This window comes from Antechinus flavipes, chromosome X (assembly GCF_016432865.1).
Source record: "Antechinus flavipes isolate AdamAnt ecotype Samford, QLD, Australia chromosome X, AdamAnt_v2, whole genome shotgun sequence".
Classification (NCBI taxonomy): domain Eukaryota; kingdom Metazoa; phylum Chordata; class Mammalia; order Dasyuromorphia; family Dasyuridae; genus Antechinus; species Antechinus flavipes.
In genome coordinates this window covers 61,435,376-61,457,814 of record NC_067404.1, presented here as the reverse complement: position 1 = coordinate 61,457,814, position 22,439 = coordinate 61,435,376, and the positions used below count along the sequence as shown (strand labels likewise).

Here is a 22,439-nt window from a genome sequence, read left to right as displayed (position 1 = left end):
CCAAATCACTTAGCATTTGCTTTATGTACAATTTTTGCTTAGCTATGCATGTATGGCTTTCTTCCCAAAGAATCAAATGGTCACTGAGGGTAGGTATTGTATGTCTTTTCCTTGGCATCCCTAGTAACTAGGATAGTGCCTGGCATATGGTAGATGCTTGACAAATGCTTCTTGTATTGAACTGTGTTGATTAGGCAGTTAATGCCCACTTGTAAAACTATTGAATACACAAAGTCAAACATCTTTCACATGAATTGCCATTTTGAATTCCACCCTTTGTTGTACTTTCTCAAGCAGCATGTATGGCTATATGTATGTATGTGTGAGAAAGAGGGAGAGGAGAGGAGAGGAGAGGAGAGGAGGAGGAGAGGAGAGGAGAGGAGAGGAGAGGAGAGGAGAGGAGAGGAGAGGAGAGGAGAGGAGAGGAGAGGAGAGGAGAGGAGAGGAGAGGAGAAGGGAGGAGAGGAGAAGGGAGGAGAGGGGAGGGAAGGGGAGGGGAGGGGAGGGGAAAGGAGGGGAGGGGAGAGGAGGGGAGAGGGGAGGGGAGGGGAAGGGGAGGGGAGAGGGGAAGGGGAGGGGAGAGGGGAGGGGAGAGGAGAGGAGAGGAGGGGAGAAGGGAGAGGAGGGGAGAAGGGAGAGGAGGGTATGTGTGTGTGAGAGTGTGTGTTTTAGCTGCACCTTGAACAGAACCCTGGATATAGTCATCAAATCCAAGGATGGCATTTGGGGAATGGTGAGGGCACAAATGAATAACATGGAAAAACCCTGAGGTCTTTTTCCCCGGAAACGATGACATGTTAAGATATGGGAAGTAAGAGAAACCCATGAAAATTTGGTAAATATGACCTGCAGTTTATAGGACAAATGGAAATAATGAGGGCTTGAGAATATCAAGTCTTCTATTGTGGTTCAGTCATTTTCAGTCATTTCTGACTCTGGAAACCCTTTTGGAACTTTTTTTGGCAAAGATACTGAATGCTTTGTCATTTCCTTCTCCAGCCCATTTTACAGACAAAGAAATGAAGGCATATAAGGTGAAGTAATTTGCCCAGGATCACACAGCAAGGAAGCATCTGAGGCCAGATATGAACTCAGAGAGAGGAGTCTTCCTGACTCAGCAGGATGGCATCCTGACACCAGGACTACTCCAGCACCACCCACTTGCCCCCAAGAGGCTTCTGTCCTGATTCAAATTCTACCAGGGATGTTAGCAGGCAGGTGATTTTGTCATGGAATGACTCCCCTAGACCAGGCACCATTTTGGGTGGCAGGAGTCCAGCCCTGTGGTTAAAGGGAACTCTCAGTATGGGGACTACTCCCATCAAAGCAGAGAAGGAACTCCTCTAGAACCAAGTCTTGGAGAACTGTTTGGGACCCTGGAAGACCAAGCAACTCCTCCAACCAACATGTGTCAAGTGTAAGGCTTGGCTGCAGCCTTCCTAACACTCTACTAGTCCTTGCACACTGCCTCTCACCTACAAACCTATCACTGTGGTGGACTCTCAAGGGAACTGCTACCAAAAAACCCCACGAACTTGCAATTTTAACAATCACATGGGTCCAAGCCAAATCGTTGCCCCCGAGTCTGGGTGGGCACCAACTCTAAGTGTGAAAATCAAACTTTCTCAAAAAAAGAATGACATTAGAAACAAATGAAGACTTAGAATTTGTGCTGAAATGGCCAGATTTTTATTGGCAGCAGGGGGGCAAGGGCAGGGGTGTTTTAAAGTCTCTTTTCCTGAGCTTCTTGTGATAAAGTAGAAAGGCTATGAGTCTGGTCTCTAAACTGATATTCTTAAAAACTGACTTCCTAAGGACATACGCCTGACTGTTCCTATGCAATACTAATGAGATGGCAGCTGTCCAAACAGAACTAGGCTACAGGATGAGGGGCCCGTGAATTACAGTGATAAAAGAGCTCAAGAGTTAGAGGACTTGCATTTCAGCCTAAATTCTGCCTCTGACTTCCTGTGTGACCTTAGCCAAGTCACTTTGGCTGACTGTAAAATAAGGGGGCTGAGCTGGATGAACCCTGGATGATGAATTTGTATGTATCTGTAAATACTGAAGAATTAGTCAAAAGTATCAAGTCAAAATAACCACATAGAAGTATTAGGACAGTGATTCTGAGTAACTTGCAGGGGAAGGTGGGAACATTCTTTCAATTATGAGACCCTACTAAAATCATTTTGCAATTTGGAAAATTATTATATGCTCTTTTATTGTGGGAACAGCTGATTGTTAATGATGGCTGTCAAGGGCAGCTATGAAAAGTGCTCATGGCTTGAGAGAGGGAATTGGTGGAATGAGGGTGGGAACCACAGCAGATCTTCAATGAACAAAAAATTCTATCAGAAATACATCAAAAAGATGATTTCTGCATACAAAAGATTCTCAAATTCTCCGGATTCAGTAACAGGCAACTCCGAATTCAGCCTCATTTTTATGTTGGATACCACTGCACTCTGATCAGCAGAGGGCATGAAATGCTGTCAGTGGAGGTGACCAGCATGCTCCCTTTGGGTCTGGTCTGTCTCAGTTGGAGGCCGAAGTCACGGATTTCATCTGGGGAGGGAGCGATCGGTACTCCTCATTTTTACAAATTGGGAAACTGAGAACAATCTCTGAGGTGACCAGTTGTGATGCTCATAGCATTCCTTTGAGGTACGAGTTACAAGTATTACAAGCTTATAGGTTCAATTGGTAGGGTCCTAAAAACATCTTTCTCTTGTTAAAAGTCCTCATTGTACAGATGAGGAAACTGAGGCCCAGAGAGATAAAGTAACTTTTTCAAAGTCACAGAGACATCAAGTGGCTGAGGCAGGACTTGAATCCAGGTCATCTGGCTCTAACCCTGGGGGGGTCAAGCTTCCTTCCCATTTTAGATGGGGAAACTGAGTCACAATTGCTGAATGATGAGTTAGCTTCACTGGGTTCCATGGGCAAAACCTATATCCCTAACTCCTTTGCACTATCTATTAGGACATTTGTCAGAAAGACAAGAAGGCAAACAGGAAGTTACATCACCCTCTAGAAAACATGGAACCTGTGATATTATCAGTCATATTGCCAGGTATATGAACTTCCCCCATTGAGGGCAGATCACAAGCAGCCTAGGTCTTAGTGAGGAAGCCCTAGAGAAGGGCCTGAGGTTCAGAGAGGAGAGACCGCCCAGGCTGAGGGGTCCGATGCCAAGCTTCCTTGTGAGCCCAGATCATCAGGTCATCTGAAGCCGGGCTCTCCTTACTCCAAGCTCAGTGTTCTCTGTACTATGGCACATTTGCCACTCCCTACTTTTCCTGTGGGGCTTCCCAGCCCCTGCATTTCAATCTTGGGTAAAACAAATCCTAGGAATACTTTAGCCACTAGATGGTGGTGGAATGACATGGCAGGCTTTCCGCCTCCACGCCCGCCTTCAGCTGCTGCCAGCTCTACCTCAAGGCCAGAGAAAAGAAAAGGAGAGCAAAGAGACAGCAGCACAAGAAGAACAGGGATTGGAATGCCTTTCTTTCAGTGTTCTCAGGTCAATTTTAAACAAAAGAGCAGCTCTTATTGATGACACGGGGGAGAGGGGAAGACCTGAGATTTCAGCCGGGTTGGGCTGGCCCAGCAGAGCCTCTCCATGGATAACATATGGATGTGATTAAAGTTGCAAACGGGGAGAAGTGGAGCACATGTAGGCTATTTCACAGGAAATGGAAATGAATTCTTGAAAATCACGTTATATTTCAAACCAGCATTCTTCTGTTAAAAGCATCTATTAAAGTGAAAGCTGGGTAAAGCTTAGTTAAATCAAATGTGATTTTCTGAAGGCTTAATTAAAACTGATTTTTAAATGTTGGAGCTTAACCAAAACCATTAACCAAAAATAAAAATGGGGGCTTTTCAGAGAAGATGAGTGCAGCTGCTAAGTGGCAGAGCCAGGTTGGGAGCCAGGTCTGCTGACTCAAAATACGAGTGAGCATTTCCATGGGGCACTGTGTTCTGGAAAGTACTTTGAAAACATCGAGTCATTTGACTGTCACAATAACCCCGGAAGGTGACTGCTATCATGCTCTTCATTTTATAGATGAGGAAACTGAGGCTGACAGAGGTTAAAAGATTTGCCCACAGTCACACTGCTAGCAGATGTCTGAGGCAGGCTTTGAACTCGAGGCTTGATGGATGCAAGGCTAGCACTCATGCCCCTGTGCCATCTAGATGCCCCCAGACGAGCGTTCTTCTCACTGAACTCGGTGGTCATGAAGTCTTTAAGTGGAAGGTTTGGGGGAAAGTTGCAAAACAATGTTGCTTGGCAAATGAGGAAGATCGCTGCCGTTCCTCCCAGATATTTAGAACAACAGGCACCGTCTCCACTCAAGTGGCTTGAGCTGAAAATGACGTAGGGAACACAACTTAGAAAGCCAGACAAGGCAGGCCTTGCAACAGTTTTGAGTGTATTCTGTGTTAGTTAGGTGGCAGGCACAATGGCTGGAGCATCAGGCCTGAGGTCAGGAACTTTCATCTTCTTAAGTTTCAGTCCAGACTCAGACACTTCCCAGCTGTATGACTCTGGGTAAGTCAATTTACCCTGTTGCCTCAGTTTCCTCATCTGTAAAATGAGCTGAAGAAGGAAACGGCAAAGCGCTCCAGTGTCTCACTGCCAAGAAAACCCCAAAAGGGGACAGAAGGATCAGCCATCATTGAAAACGACTGAAGAACAACAGCAAAACACAAGCCCTTGTTCCCACTCCCCCAACGCTGTGCACATATCTTTTGTTTGAAGAAATTGAAATGGAAAGTTTGACGGCTAGCCATACCATACAATTCCACAAGGCCCATAGCCTCCTGCTTTTTGACTGCAGAGACATGCCTAGAATGGGCTGGCGGGCCCCTGGGGCCCAAGTTTAGTGGATCTCAACACCACTATTCCAGTGTGAACCTGCTCCTTAGCCATGGCCATGCTTCTCTGCACCCTGGCCAGCTTCCCTGGCTGCCTCCTAGGCCCAGGGCATGAATTTCCTGACCCTTCTCCCAGGCTCCCCTAGCACCATACAACTGCCCCACAACACTAGCCAGTCTTTCAGCAGATAGAAACCTGTGGCCTCTTAGGCTTGCAAAAGCCTAAAGTGAGATACCCTGCCATTCACAGCCCCTGTGCCAGGTGCAAAAATTCCTAGCTATGTCTCTGCCTGGCAGATTCACTAATGAGTCAGAGCCACCTCAGATTTGTTAGTGCATATCTTAACAGGCTGTTTTCATATATGGCTCAGTCACCACCCTCTCCTTCCCCCCAAAAAATATATATTTACCTGTATAAAAACTGTGAAGAGGATCACCACCGTGGTTGCTGCAATGAAGAGCTTCTTCCGGGGAAAGTCAGGGAGGAGAAAAACGAGGGAGAAACAGATGGCCCCCCTCAATCCACCATAGGCGATAATGAACTGATCCTTTCTGGTGACAGTGTTCACGTGACATTTATTCACAAAGAAGGTCAGCACGAGGACACCTACATTTCCAAAGGGGAAGGAAGACGAGGGGAAACAAAGGTAAGCATAAACAGTAATGACAGCACCATAAGGAGACGTAACTCTGAATGACATGAAAACCACAGTAGGCCCCGAGGAATGGACCTTTCTTCTTTCAGCAGAGGCACTGTCCTAAGGCAGTGCAATGAAGGCACTTTGTCTACACTGCTCTGGACTATACTGTCAGAAAAGGTGACTGAACTATTGCTTAACTGGTTTTCTCTGTTACAAAGGAATCTTTAAAGTTAGGGGAGGATTGTGTTTCAATCGTGCCCAAGACTGTGATGCAAAAGCAAAAGCAATCAATGAAACTTATTTTTCAAGGGAGTATAGAAAATTAGTATTAAACTAAATGAGAATTGTAAGGATTTGTGATAAATAATTTAAAAGCTAAGACTAATTAAATTCTTCGAGGCTTTGCTCATGAGGTCACGGCATTTTTTCAAGCTGGAAAGGACCCTTAATATCCTCCCATTTCAAATCTAAGAAAACAGACACAGAGAAGTCAAGTAGTCACCCTAGGTGACACAGTCCAGGCCCTATTCATTTTACCACAATCTGCTGCCTCTCCCCATCAGAGGGTTTTCTTTAAGAGGCTTTCCTTGGTTTTTGGTTTTTTGCTTTGCTTTGCTCCAAAGTTTGAAAATACCCCTAGAATTATACATGGTATATCTCTTGGGGCTTGGAATGGGAATTCTGGGTAACTGCAAAAGAAGACACAAAAACCAAAGAAAATAGTTCCATCCATCCATTCTCAGAAAATCTGACAATCCACATCCTGACTCCTAGTATGGAGGCAGCCACCTCTAAAAACCTGGGATGCTATACGTTGAAGGTATTGAAAGAGAGAGGTACCTCTCCTCTCACTCAAGGCCCACGTTCCAGGACTCTAAATGTAGGCCTAAAAGGAAGGGACTCCTGCAATCTTACTCCCGCTCAGCCCTGCCTGGAAACACAGAAGCAAACTCTGTTCCAAGAGTGGTTTTGCAAGCTTACCTGTCATGTGGCTAACAAGATGGAGGAAAATCCATTTTTTCTGAGTCCCATTACTTCTCAAACCTCTCCAAAATAGGAATAATGCAGCAAAGATAAAGCAAAGTCAGCTGTCTCCATAACCCAGGACATCCAGAATCCAAAACATCAAAAAACAATTCCATGAACTGACTCTTTCTGACTTTGAGATCATTCAGTACCTCTCCCCTAGCTCCTATGCTACTGGCAGCAAGGCTACACTAGCAGAAGCAAAAGTACAAGCTTACATCAAAACGCACCCCCACCCCTTGGACCTCCTCCCTCTTTCCAGGGCCTTGGAGGCCCCAGCTTCAGGCTGTAGAATTTCAGCCTGACAGACTTCAGCAGACAACCAGCATGGCCACAGCCCTTCAGGAGCCTACAACTCTGTAGCGCCAGTCAACTCTGAATACCAGCACCACAAAGCTCCAAATTGTCGGTGCCAGGCCAAAGAACTAAGGAGCAGAGGGAGTAGGGTAGGATACCAGGAAAGAATACTCTATGTGTGTACGGGGTGAAGGTTTGGAGAGGTATATGTGTCTGAGGGAATGGGGTGGGCGTGCATGTGTTGGGGGGAAGTAGGTAGCATTCCACTAAGCCAGAAAGAATACACATCCAGCTAGGGCCAATCCTAACCACTCAAAAGTAACTTGAAGCAGAGATCTAGACCAGTGAACTATGAATTGCCAAGCATGACAGGAGGCTGAGACACTCTGAGATGCAACCGCCAAGGAAACCACAATCAGGACAGAGTCAGAAAGTGAGCAACAGGGGAGAGAAAAAAAAACAATTGAAATTATCAAAGCCTTCTGGAAGAATAAAATTCAAAGACCTAGAACCTAAGCGGATAATTCAACAAGAAAATCAGTAACAACAAAAATAAACATGGCTTCCAGATCTAGTAAATTAGTTCATGCATCTAGAAATCAATATTGCAAAATAAAGGAAAATGTCTCAACAGTTGATAATACAGAGGACTCTGTGGAAGCTGTGGAGAACATGGAACTTCAACATTATGTTTCTCCTGAATGATTTAAAACAGAAAAATGAATAATGACCACAGAATTTATGGCCTATGTTGCAAAAATCATTAGCAGAATAGAAAAACTGGAATCTTCAATGGTAAAACTTACCAAAGAAAGAAAAGAGAAAACAATAGATTGTGAATGCAAAGACAAAGGAAAGGAAATTTAAATAATGCAAGATTGTTCTCTACCCATTAGAAAATATAGGAGGGAATGGAACAATGTGTTCTAAAGAAGAGCAATGGAATTCAGGATGCAGCCCATGGTGACCTACTCTGCAAATCTGAGCTTAACCATACATGAAGAAAGGTGAACATTCTATAATAAAGAGCTATTTGAAACATTTTTATAAGAAAACTATAACTGAAAGTATTATTTGCTCCTCAAACACCCCAAGCAACATGCGCGCAGGAGAGATGGATAAATTCAGCCTACAACAACAACAAAGTGACAACAAAGAGACTCTAAATGTACAGAAAGAGACAGGGATGAAGGTAGATCTTACAGAGGTAAAGGTGAAGGTGGACAGGGATCATCATTGATAAAACCTGGCTTTTTGTGAAGTGATGCTTTTTGTGGGACTACATTACAAATGGGAGGGTACATGAAAGAGGAGAGGGGAGCATGAGGATATCGAGGAGCATGCAATGTGTCAGGGTCAAATCAAGGGCTAACAATGAGGGAAAGATGACTCCTGTGGTCTCAAAAGGAGAACTTTCAGGGGAGTGAGTGATGAGGAGGGGAGAAGCATTAAAAAGAGAAAAGGAAGGAGACCTTACTGTGGTGGTATGAGGGGACTATGCTGATTGTTCCTACAGGTAAAGAGCAATGGTCTGGAAAGAGAAATGAGGGCTTATGTTGGGTATGACCTGGGGGAATTTGGTGCTTGGAAAGTCTACATCTGGGAACGGAAGAGTTGGAACCTTTAGGGGCAATTGCACTTGGCGATTTGAAAAAATAAGGATCCAGGGACTTAATTTTTGAAGAAAATGTGGGGGGAGGAAAGGTAGCCAAGAGAGGGTAGAAATCAGTGGTGGGTTCAATAATCAAGGACATGATGCAGGAGGAGCCCTCCCATGGTGTATCTTACTGGACCTTGACATAGTAGAAAGCAAGATGGACCACAGAGGTTATAGGAGGACACTAGTTCAAAACCTTATTTACTTACTTCTCTTACCCCCTGAGTAACCTTTGCCAATTCATACCCTGCCTGAGCCTCAGTTCCTAGACTATAAAAATGAAAAGATGAAGACAGTCTCAAGGCTCCTTCCAAACACTGATATGCTGGTAAATGTTTAACAATTAGCTTTCCAAGGAGAAAAAAAAGTAGGCATAACACATTTAAGTCTAATCTGTATTATCATCATTTTATCCATTACTTTCTTAGGTCTAGACAACCAACAAAATGATAAATCAAGGCCTCATTTGCAGATTTCTGCAGTGTAAATGCCCACACTGAAAATTTAACAATCGGCTCACAAGTAAACTTTTGCTTCCAACTCTACATCTCTGAAAAAAAGATCTCCTTAACTGCCTCCACTTTGCCTTTCCCTATCATTAATCTTAAGATTCATGGTCTGACTGTGGAAGAGGAAGGAATTTATGACCTAAAAAGAACTAGAGATCATTATTGATCACAAAACAGAAAATTTTGATTATATCAAATTGAAAAGTTTTTGTACAAACAAAACTAATATAAACAAGATTAGAAGGGAAGCAAAAAACTGGGAAAACATTTTTACAGTTAAAGGTTCTGATGAAGGCCTCATTTCTATAAGAAATCAAGCCATTCTCCAATTGGTAAATGGTCAAAGGATAAACAGACAATTCTCAGATGAAGAAATTGAAACTATTTCTAGCCATATGAAAAGATGCTCCAAGTCATTATTAATCAGAGAAATGCAAATTGAGACAACTCTGAGATACCACTACACACCTGTCAGACTGGCTAGAATGACAGGGAAAGATAATGAGGAATGTTGGAGGGGATGTGGGAAAACAGGGACACTGATACATTGTTGGTGGAATTGTGAACACATCCAGCCATTCTGGAGAGCGATTTGGAACTATGCTCAAAAAGTTATCAAATTGTGCATACCCTTTGATCCAGCAGTGCTACTATTGGGCCTATATCCCAAAGAGATACTAAAGAAGGGAAAGGGACCTGTATGTGCAAGAATGTTTGTGACAGCCCTGTTTGTAGTGGCTAGAAGCTGGAAAATGAATGGATGCCCATCAATTGGAGAATGGCTGGGTAAATTGTGGTATATGAATGTTATGGAATATTATTGTTTTGTAAGGAATGACCAGCGGGATGAATACAGAGAGGACTGGTGAGACTTACATGAACTGATGCTAAGTGAAATGAACAGGACCAGGAGATCATTATATACCTCAATAACGATACTGTATGAGGATGTATTCTGATGGAAGTGGATCTCTTCAACAAAGCGATCTAACTCAGTTCCAACTAATCAATGATGGACAGAAGCAGCTACACCCAAAGAAAGGACACTGGGAAATGAATATAAACTGCTTGCATTTTTGTTTTTCTTCCCGGGTTATTTCTACCTTCTGAATCCAATTCTTCTTGTGCACAAGAGAACTGTTCGGTTCTGCCCACATATACTGTATCTAGGATATACTGTGACATATTTAACATGTATAGGACTGCTTGCCATCTAGGGGAGGGGGTGGAGGAAGGGAGGGAGGGGAAACGTCGGAACAGAAATGAGTGCAAGGGATAATGTTGTAAAAAATTACCCAGGCATGGGTTCTGTCAATAAAAAATTATAATTAATAAAAAAAGGAAAAAAATTCTGAAAAAAAAAAGATTCATGGGCTAAGGAGGTTTGTTTTGCTATTTCATTAAAAAGTGATTTTATTTTAAAACAACAACATAGACATTTTCCAACCTTGGGGAGGCTTTACATTTTGCCTTAGAAGAGCAGGAAAAGGATTCTATGAACCTGAATGACATGTAGCTGCTGGCTTTCCCGGTAATAAGCACCCTACACACATGTTAATGGCTAATCAAGCAGCCCAGCCTGCCTTATGGCTCCTCCTCACACACCTGGGCAATTTGTGTAATGTGCCTCTCCATCTCCACAGGGGAAGTGTCTCGGCTCGCTGCAAAGGCTAACGGTGCAATGATGACTATTTGTTGGGAAGGAAAGGGGAGGGAAACATATAAATGTCAAGCAAAGATGATGAACTATAAACAGAATGCCGAGAGAAGCTATAAATTGTACGTGAAAGAGGAGGCCCCGTTTAGCTTGTAATGAAGCAATGAGGTTTGCAGGCTTACATGGCATGGCGCACGTGGGCACTACCCTTGTCTGCAGTCACGGCCTCATATGAGACAAGTGATGTGGAACACCAAGGATCCTCCATCAAGAGCACTGAAAACATGGCTCTCCTTCTGTCTTTCAGTCTCAGTTTTACCGTCTGTCAAATGGAGAGGAGTGACTTTGGACTAAATGCTCTCTCGGGGCCTTTCCTGGCCATAGTCCTATAAACGTGGGTAGAGTCCTAGGAGAAAATCTCAAGGTAGGAATGAAATGAGGGTGTAGAGCTGTGTCTGTGGTTCAGGGCCCCAAGGTTGCCCTATTCTACAGTACAAGTAGAAGATTCTGGAATAACAGAACTAGCAAAGCTCTACCTTAGAAGTTATCTAGCCTAGACCTAGTCAGCATTATTCCCAACTCCTACTTTACACAGGAGTAAATCAAGATAAAGACAGGTGAAGTGACTGGGCCATGTTCATACAGGATGTTCATAGCAGAGCTCTCCTGACTTTATAGCCAGCAAGATCTCTTCTGACCTACTCTCTCCTTCAATGTCAATAGCACCAAACATCCATGATGATATCTGAAGGTGGAAAAAGCAAGATAGGAATACAGAAATCACTCAAAATACAAGGCCCATATTTCTTGCATACTGCCAACAAAGGCCAAGCACGAGAGAGTGGTAGTCTGTCCTTCAAGGGCAATACATACGTAGAGCCACGGTGACTGGCTGAGTGTACTTAAGAGGAGGAGGGCACTCAACTCACCCAATGACAATATAACATTAATATACTTCTAACAGCTGCCAGAGCCATAGACTTAGAGCTGGAAGAACCTTAGCCACCATTTGGTCTAATCAGAAGGAAACTGGTACCCAGAAAAATCTGAGTCTCACAGAGCTGGAACATGAACTCAGGTCCCCCAAATCCTGCTTGCTTGCCATCGCACTACTCATCCTCCCTTATTCCACTGCTCTGAATGTTCCCTCCACCAACAAAATCACTACTGGGCAAGGACTAGCCCCCAAAAAAGGTATCCCCCTGCAGCCAAGCTGCTGAGGAGCCTTTCATCACTCATCTCCTTTTACGACGGACCTGCAAAACTAAGGTCCACATAGGTAAATGCTAACTGACATGGACAGCAAGCTTATGCTTTCATGTAAATATTGACAACCAACTTCAGAGAAGAAAATATTGTAATTCTTGGCAAGAAAACAAGATTCAGATTTAGGAAGTCTATGATCATATCCTGGCTCTGTTACCTTTGGGAAGTCTGTAGAAGCCTAGAGGTCTCAGTTTTCGCCTCTGTCAAAAGAGAAAATTAAACTAAGATAACTTTTGAAGTACTTTCTAGCCTGAAATTTGTGATTCCGAGACCACATTGGAAAGATATGTCTAATTTAGCCCAAAGTTCACCTCATTTGGGTCATACAAAAATACTCGTGACTGGGTGGCCCTCAGTTGCAGAATGGCCAAATAAGTTATGGTATATGAATGTAATGGAATATTATTATACGATAAGAAATGATGAGCAGGCTGATCTCAGGAAGGTCTGGAGAAACTTACATGAACTCATGCTGAGTGAAGTGAGCAGAACTAGGAGATCACTATACATAAGAAGAAGATTATGTGAGGATCACCTGTCATGGCCTTGGCTCTTGTGAACCATGCAATGATTCAAGGCAATTCCAACAGACTTGGGATGAAAAATATCATCCATATCCAGAGAGAGAAGTATGGGGGCTAAATGTGGATCAAAACATACTATTTTTACCTTATTTGTTTGTTTTTTTCTTTTTCATGGTTTTCCCCCCCTTTGGTCTGAGTTTTCTTATATAACATGAATATGTTTAAAAGTTTTTTGTACATGTATAGGTTATATCAGATTGCTTGCTGTCTTGGATAGGGAGAGGTAAGGGAGAGAAAGAGAAAAAATTCACAATACAAAATCTTATAAAATGAATGTTGAAAACTATCTTTACATGTATTTGGAAAAAAATACTCATGGTCCCATACCTAATGCTCTCCACACGAGGCAGAAAGTGATGGTGAAACAAATGTATGGCCAATTCCACTCATGGTTCTCGCCAATGGTTGAAACCCCCAGGAAGATGAAGATAAGCGTATCACTCACACTGCTCCACATCTTCATAAAGTACTTGATGGTGGTATGAGACTTCTGGGAAATGTTGGCCTCTACATAGCGCTTCATACTCATGGCACAGGCAATGATGCTAGAGCAGAAAAAAACAGTACCATTAAGGGGAAAGGAGTGCACAAACTCTCTTTGGGCTGATGTCTAGTTTATTCTGGAACATGAGAAACATATCATCCCCTCTGACCCAGGGAATCTATCTAGAAGAATGACAAAAAGCCAAGTACTAAAATATACCAAAACATTCATAGCAGCTTTTATGTGGATCCAAAGATCTGGAAACATTTTATCCAGTGACTATAGTACTGTAGACAAAAAAAAAGAGAACTGTTGTTTTTGTTATTATTGTTCAATTGTGTCCCAACTCTTCATGACCTTGTATGGAGTTTTCTTGGCAAAGATACTGGAGTGGTTTGTCATTGTCTTCTCCAGTGGGTTAAGGAAAACAGAGTTGAAGTGGCTTAGCCAGAGTCACACAGCAAGTCAAAGAGGTTAAATAATTTGTCCATGACCACATAGCTGGTGAAAGTCTCAAGGTGAATCTGAATTTAAGTCTTCCTGATTCCAAGATTGAAAAAAGGAGTAAGACAAAACTGCATGTTGTCATCTTATTTAACTTATATACAGAGTACAACATGTGAAATGCCGGGCTAGATGAATCAAAACCTGGAATTAAGGTTGCCGGGAGAAATCTCAACAATCTCAGTTACACAGATGATACCACTGTGATGGCAGAAAGTGAAGAAGAATGAAGAAGTCTCTTGATGACAGTGATAAAGGAGAATGTACAAGATGGTTTGAAGTTTAACATAAAAAACTAAGCTCTTGGCAGGTGGTCCCATCACTTCCTGGCACATAAAGGAAAAGAAATAGAAGCAGTGTCAGATTTTATATTCTTGGACTCAAAGATCACTGCAGATGGTGATGGCAACCATGAAATTAAAGATGCTTGCTGCTTGGAAAGAAAGCTCTGGCAAATCTGGAGAGCATACTGAAAAGCAGAGCTGTCACCTTGACAATAAAGGTCTATATAGTCAAGACTATGGTTTTTCCAGTAGCAATATATGACTATAAGAGTTGGACTATGAGAAAAGCTGAGTGCCACAGAATCGGTGCTTTCAAATCATGGTGGTGGAAAAGACTTTTGAGAGTCCTTTGGACATCAAGAAGATCAAATCAGTCAATACTTAAAGAAATCAATTCAGGCTATTCACTGGAAGGTCAAATATTGAAGACAAAGCTTAAATACTTTGGCCACATAACAAGAACACAGGACTCGCTGAAAAAGACATCTGCTATTGAGAAAGGCCTAAGACAAAAGAAATAGTGGATGGCAAATTATGAGACGGATAGATAATGTCACAGAAATAATAAACAGGAACTTGGACAGACTTCAAGAGATAGTGAAGGATAGAAGGGCCTGAAATGCTATGGTCTACGGAGTCATAAAGAGTCAGCTACAATCAGACAAATTGAACAACAACCTCCTCACCCCAGGCCTTGTACTCTATCCACTGAGCAATGTAGCTGAACTCCCATAAACTATAATGGCCAATGTTAATCCCGAAGAAGGAATGATGAAGCACATCTCCTTATGTATTGTAAGGAGATAAGGGACAATATGAGCATAATGTGGCATATGCCATCACAAATGGTCACTACATTGGTTAGTTTTCCCTGTATGATTTTTTCATTATATGGAAAGGCTGAATTCATGATGGGGGGAGGGCAAAGAGGGAGAAATTAGTGTAAAACAAAAGGCATCAAGCCAACTTAACAACAACCATCACTGAGCTGTTCTACTTGCACTCTTACTTTCCATCCACTTTCTAGGTGATTAAATGTTTTGTCTCCTGAATCAGTGGCACTTTTTGACATCCTTTTGTGCAATGAGAACTACCTGACTATTTTAGCATCCTTAACTTCGCCTAATCTGTCGTCCTTAAAGCAGACTAGCGTTGACAAAGCCTAATCACTGGCTGGCAATAAATCAGTGAGAAGCAGGTGCTAAAGATGAGAAATCTATTTCCTGTGTTCTCCAAAGCACTGCTGTTTTATTAATGAAACCAATTTCTGAAGTGCGGGAAGCTTTTTAGTGGCTTACCCGTTTCACTCTGTTTTTCATTCATTCATATTCATATTTGAATCTGTCACCACTCAGTGCAGAGCTACTGCACACCAGAATTAATGGCCACGCGCTCACAGCCTCCAACTCTTTCCAAATAGCATGCTGCTTGGCTTAACCCATCAAGGTCTTGGCCTGTTGGGCAGCCATTTGTGGTCCCAGGGAAACCAGTCTGTTCTCTTCTGGCCCTCCTATTGAGCAGTCCTTTCTCAAGCTTCACTGATCATTTGAAAACACCTCTCGAGTTGCAAATGTAATTCTTGGACAGCAAATTTTTCCAGCTGTCTTTCATACCCAAAGCCATGTAGGGTTGGACAACTCTACCAGGCAATTGGGCACTTTTCCAAAGGCCTTGTGGCAGGAGCAGGACCCTGAGGAAGCATAACAAATCTATATGTATTTCTTCCCTTCTCAGAACAGAAAACAAGGAAGGAGAGATGGTGACCATCTACAGACTGTGCCTATGAAGCCACTTCAGAAGGAGGCTTTTTTCCAATCTCAAGAGTCACTATTAAAAATGCAGACCCTCTTGAATAGGCATAGAGGCACTGTGGGAGAGAGGGAGGAAGACAGAAGAACATCATGAAGAGAGGGGAAGTGAGTGGGAGGAGGAAGCTTATTTCACAATTTTGTTGAGAACTGGTCCTGGCCATATCACTCAAAATGGAGACCATGTCATCTTAGGCATACAAGACCTTACCTGTGCTGGTTCAATCCAAGAAGAGACAAATGGAGAAGAGATGTAGCTTGCATAGTAGCCACTAGTAGCTAGAAATAGCAGACCCACAAGAGTTTTGTACCAGTGATAATTTGAGAACAGTCTAGACTATTCTCTAGCAATGCCCTCCTTCAAGGGCATTGTCCACAGGAGTCAGGATGAATCTAAAAGAACCCTGGGATCAGTAAGATGTATAGTGAGTAAGGGAACCACTGGATACCTATAGGGTGGGAACCAGGGCTCTGATTAAACTAATATAGGGAACTTCTGAAGGAGGAAAGTCCCTCTCCCAATGCAGCTCAGAAACTTCTCTGCAAGTACAAACTTGGAAAGTCACCTAAGTGATTTGCCCACACTGGCCCAGCCAAAATGCTTCAATAGTGGGACTGACCACCTCCATTCCCCCTTTAACACAATGCAATACAATGCCTTGGAGAACAAATTCCAATTGTTCTATCACTATCTGGCTCCTCCATTGAAGACAAGGCTGGCCCATTTGCTGTTCCCCATGAAGGACATTCCACGTCCCACCCTTGCGGTTTGACAATACATTCCAGGAAGCTGCTTCACCTCACCTCCCACTCACAGTCTTCCCAGCCTCCTTCAAGGTTCAGCTCAATGCCACCAATCCCACAAGACCTTTCCAGATGCCTCCCATGGTTATTGAAGCCATCAAAATGACCTTATACTTATTCAGCATATACTTTGTATTTATTTGTACAAATGTTGCCCGCCCTCCATAGAACATAAGTTCTTTAAGGGAAAGATCTGTTTTGTTCCTGCCTGCATATACCTGGTGCCCAGCACAATGCCTGGTACACAATCACTATACTTATAAATGCTTGTCAAACTGAGATGGAGTTCTTGTTGAGCAATTTTCAGAAGGCGGAGTAAGAAATACACAGTGCCTTGTTTCTGTGCCAACATTGGCTTGTGCTTTGCAGGTGTCCAAAATCTGAGAAGGTTATAAGCTTTTAGAAGCACAGGGGATTCTCCTCACTCCCATCAAAGCAATGGAACCCATCTCTGACTTAGGAGATGAATCTTAAAAAGTTGTTTGTTGCTTGAAACAGAGCTTAATTTGTCCAAATTCAAATGACTAGTACATATTAGAGGTGACATATAGACTCTGGTCTTCTCCACAGCCAGAACTCTATCCACTGAATTAGGTCAAATCCTTTGCAGGTTTTACATATTCCAAAATCATGTTCTTTTCTTTGGATTAAACCAAAGAATCAGAGTAGGGAAGGATTTCTGGGAGCATCCAGGCAACTCATGCCTAAGCAATAATGCCTTCAAATACTTTACGATAAATATCCTGTCCCTTGTTTGTCTTCTCCTCTCCAGGTGAAATATGCCCAGAGCCTTTAAATGAATTCCCTAAGTCATGGACTTCCCAATTATCCTCCTCTGGACACCAACTCATTAACAGCTTTAAACAGCAGATCCCTGAACTGAACACAGAGCTCCAAATGTGGCCTACACCACACCAGAAGAACCAGAGCAGGGCACTAGTATCCTGCCTTTGTTCTTTCTGTGATTAGGAGAAGGCTGTAGGTTAAGATATTCCTAGGATACTGCCTCACTGTGAAACAAAACTTTTTGCTTCTATGACATAAATGAATTTGATCTTCTCTGGAAGGAAGAAGAACAAAACAACAGAAGCCCATCCTTTTGATAGAAGAAAAAACAACAACAATGTACACTGTGACCTTTTCTAGTGACTATTTTAAGTTCCTCTGAAGGTATAAATGCCAAGTCCTCCTTAGCCTAGGAATTCAGTATGGTAGCCAATGTGTATTGCCTTCTTTGTTAAATTTTGCTCATCTCCTGAGACATCAAAAGAGTTGCCTCTTCTGTCTTTGATATAAAGCGTTGCTTCTTTGTCCTTTAAATAGATTGGGATTTCTTCCAGCTATGAAGAGTGTTTCTTGATCAGATTCAGTGGTACAGGCCAGTTTTTTTAATCACTTTTTCCCTTTAGGCTCAGCAACTTGAAGTAGGTGAACTTCTTTCCAAAGTGTGATCAGTGACCATCTGTTTCCAATCTGTCACTGACTTTTCACCTCTGTGTAGAATGGACAAGTTGTGAATGAGAAACGCAAGTTCCTATTATGACGGTGGGTATCTCAGCAGCAGCAAAACTAATCTGACTCCACAGACCATCCATTCTATATTTATTATTTTTTCAATCAATAAGCACTTATTAAATACTTATCATGGGCTGAACACTGTGCTCAGCATGTTACATACAAATACAAAGTATAAAACAATTATTCTTTGCATTCATATTGCTTAAAATTAATTTTTTTTCCAATTTTCAAGCATTTATTTTTCTCCCTCCTATCTTGCTAGATCCCACCCACACAAAAAGAGATACAAAAACCAGGTAGTAAATATGTATAATCAAGCAAAACAAATTCCCATCTTCATCATGTCCCAAAAATGTACATCATATTCTGCACCTGGAATTCATCACTTCATTTTTAGAAGGTGGGTAGCATGCTTTATCATTAGATCTCTGGAATTGTGGCTGATCATCCCAATGACTGGAGATCTTGAGTCTTTCAGAATTTTTTTTTTTACACCATATCCATGCTCTAGTACAAACTGTTCTGACTTCACTCTGCACTAATTCATAAAGTCTTCCCAGGTTTCACTAAAACCATTTTATTTTCTTATAGCACAAGAAGATTCCATTACATCCATATGCCATAACTAGTTTAGATATTTTCCAACTGAAGAGTTAACTCCTTACTTTCCAGTTCTTTGTTACTATAAAAAGAGCTACTATAAACTTTTTGTAGATTTGGTTCCTTTCCCCCTTTCTGAGGTCTCTTTGAGGGCATAGGCCTACTAGTGATATCACTGGGTCAAAGGACATGCCCTATAACTATGGAGACAATGTTCCAAATTACTTTTCAAAATGGCTGAACCAATTCACAGCTCCTCCAACAGTACATCAATGTGCCCATTTCCTCTCAGTCCTTCCAACATTGGTCATTTTTATTTTTGTCTCATATCTATTCTTCAGTACTTCTGACACTTTGAAGATCTGTGATTTTGTCATCATGGGGCCTACGCAGACAAAGGTCACTCTTCTCTTTACCTGCTTCCTCATGCAGCTATTGCTGCTGCTTCTACTACAGTGTTACAGCTCTTGTTCAGTGAAAAAGCCCACAAGGTTTTTTTTATTAGTCAGGCCCACAGAACTTATCCGTTTACACCCACATCCATGAGTAAGCCGTGCAAATTACCCTGAGGGTCCAGAAAACCTCCAAAAATACACTAAAAATACCAGAAAGGAAAAAGACACAGCTAGTCATGCTACTATCAGCCTTTCAAATACCTAACAAATCAGCTAGCAATGAAACCCTCTAAAAATAATCCAAGCACCATAAGGACTTTGGGAGTTTCCATCTAGTATATCATACAGATGGTGATACTAAAGCCTTCCAGAGGTTAGAGGTTTTATCACAACAACTTTGCAAAGTAGAGAGTTCAAATACTATCATTATATACAGATACAAAAACTAGAGCTCAGAAATTATCAGGAAAAATAAGACAGAGAAGTAGTGGGCTGTGGATATGGAGAGAAACAAACATTTTCAAACATGGATTTTCTTCTTTCTTTGTTTTCCCCCCTATCAACTCTACTTATACAAGGAAGGGTTCCTGGAGGGGGAAAGGGAAGAAGAATACAAGAATCTCTGGGAAGTAATAGTGACATATAAAAGAAAAGCACACAGTTAAACCTCAGGTTTTTAAAATATTGGCTAGTCACAAAGCAAGATCAAGGGACAACGAACGAAGAGTCCAAGTACTCAACTAGCATTCATGCAATATTCTGAGATCTCTAGGAAAGACTTCTCCACCTTAAGTGGACCTCCTTCAGATAAGCTAAGGGAGGCCTGGACAAGAGCTCCAGAGTTGTATAAGATGAGAAGGTGTAAAGAGGCCAGGATCTGCACAGCCAAAGGCCACCTGCCACAAAGACTTGTAGTGTAACCTCTGGCAGTTACTTCCCCTCTCTGTGACTCAGCTTCACCATCTGTAAAATGAAATACACACTTCCTCTAGTCACTAGTTCGCTGTGTTTTTATGATATCCCAGTGATATCATATGAGGAAAATGCTTTATAGATTTCCATGTCCTACATATGTGACATTTATATAAAATACCGTTATTATTATCCAACTTAATAAGACCATGGGTCCATCAAAGTATTGAAATTTGAGCTCCCTAAATAATGGCTTTAGAATACCACAAGGATGAATCAGAGGGAAATGCCCAAGATCTGAAAGCAAACCACAAGGAAGGCCTGAGTCCTGTCCCTAAGAAGTTAACCTCACAGGTAGATGCAACAGGATGGTCCAAACAGCATAAGGTCCTAGAGAGCTACAGCCAATAAGAACTTCCATGGGTTACTTTGTGAGCTCCTCCACACCAAATGGGAGAGTGCATCTTGTAAAATGTCATGGGACTCATGAGCCTCAAACTCCATTTCTTCTAGATTAAGTTAACTTGGACATCACAGCCTGCACTCACTTGGAGAAAGTCTCAAAGCAAAAGGCTGGGTGCCAGGGAAATCAGCAGCCATAGTTCCTAAGGACATCAACTGCAAACTGCATGAAGCTAAATATGGTTCCTGACAGGTCAGCACCTGCCATGCACTAATCTGGAGAGCTTCTCAGCTCCTTGATAAAGTTCCCTGGCTCTCCCTCCTTCATTCCATTCTCCTTCACTATCAGAGATCACTCTCCACCAAGTGCCTAACATGGTAGACAATTTTTTTTATTTATCAGACACTATGACCTTTAACTCCCCTACTTCTTTTTTATTCTTTCCACATTCACTATGAGATTTCAAAATCTCATTTCACCCTTCATTGAAAATTAGAAAATTATGCTATTTTTAAAAGCACAAAACCATTTTAGTTGAATTGTAAAAGTATACAGAGGTTAAGGAAATCTAACATTTATAAACATCTTACTTTATAAGTGATGTCTTAAGAGATTTGAACAATGTATTCCCTCTTCACATTACTTAAATAAGTGACACATTAATGTCACCTCAAGTTGTAAGCTTCTAGACTACAGACAACACATCTAATCCAATTCTTTTCATAGAGTATCTAGTACAGTAAGTTACAGGACTGCAGAATCAATGAACTAATCAATCAACAAGAATTTATTAAGTCAGCCTTTCATATCCACCAGGCATTGTACTCAATGGTAACATACAAAGAAGAGTAGAAACAGTCAGTCCCAAGATTCAAGGACCTCAAGGTCTGCTGAATACAACACACAAACAACAATGTACATAAGAGAGAGATACAGAACAGATGGCAGGCACTATCAGAGGGAAGGCTGGGAAGCCAGGGAAAGACCTCTTACAGAAAGTGGGATTTGAGCTGAATCTTAGAGGAAGCCAGGGAAACTCAGAGGCAGGGATAAAGAAGCTGTCCATCGAAGCAGCTACACCCAAAGAAAGAATACTGGGAAATGAATGTAAACTATTTGCATTTTTGTTTTTCTTCCCGGGTTATTTTTACCTTCTGAATCCAATTCTCCCTGTGCAACAAGAGAACTGTTCGGTTCTGCAAACATATATTGTATCTAGGATATACTGCAACATATCTAACATATATAGGACTGCTTGCCATCTAGGGGAGGGGGTGGAGGGAGGGAGAGGAAAAATCGGAACAGAAGCGAGTGCAAGGGATAATGTTGTAAAAAAAAATTACCCTGGCATAGGTTCTGTCAATAAAAAGTTATTATAAAAAAAATTTTTTTAAAGAAGCTGTCCATCCCAGGCTGCGGGGAAAAGATGGTGGAAGATGAACAGTATCTTGCAAAGAAATAGCAAATAGGCCAGTGTAGATGGATCTTAGAATTTGTGGAGAGTAAAACATAGGAAGACCAGTTAAAGGATATGATACTGGTGATGATCCAGAAGAGGAGGAGAAGGAAAGGAGAGAGCAGAGCCACAAAAACCCTGAGAGGTCAGATTATCCAGGTAAAGAAGGTTATAGCCATAGTCATATGTTGTAAAGAAGTGCAAAAAGAAGAGGACTGAGAAAAGGACATTAGATTTGGTAAATGCATTTAAAGCATCATAAAGAATTAGACTGAGGCCAGAAGTCAAATTAAAGCAGATCTAGAAGAGAATCAACAGAGAGAAAGTATAAATACTTACTCTAGACAGATTTGTCAGGAATTGTGAAGAGAAAAGAAGAGAAATATGGGACTCTGACTACTGGAGATGATGGGATCAAGTGAGGGGTTTTTTTTAAGATGGAGAAGTCTTGGGCATATTTGGAGGCAGCATCTGAAGAGCCAGTATACTAAGAAGGGATTAAAGATAAGAGAGAAAGTGGGGATGACCAAGGTAGTATCAAACTGCTGGAGATTTCAGCAGAGGAACAGATGAAGGTTGTATGCAGAGGAGTTTGCCTAGGGAAGGAGAGGAGCCATCTCTTTATTCAAGATCAGAATGGAGGAGGAGATGGGAGGAGAAGAGTCTGGATGAGACGTGATGAGGAGATTCTTGGCAAACACCCTCAATTGCTTTTCCATGACGTCTTCAAATCTTTTCCAGACAAGGTCTTCA

At 42.0% G+C, this 22,439-nt stretch overlaps 1 protein-coding gene across 1 annotated transcript in view; it reads right to left on the bottom strand.

Moving 5' to 3' along the window:
• LOC127543148 (sodium/hydrogen exchanger 2-like) overlaps positions 1 to 22,439 on the bottom strand; it is a 53,895-nt gene that overhangs the window by 4,990 nt on the left and 26,466 nt on the right. Inside the window, exons 4-5 of the mRNA XM_051969168.1 lie at positions 12,846 to 13,063; positions 5,292 to 5,488 (exon numbers count right to left, since the gene is read on the bottom strand). Coding sequence (XP_051825128.1) covers positions 5,292 to 5,488; positions 12,846 to 13,063 — 415 coding nt within the window. The remainder of the gene's footprint in view (positions 1 to 5,291; positions 5,489 to 12,845; positions 13,064 to 22,439) is intronic.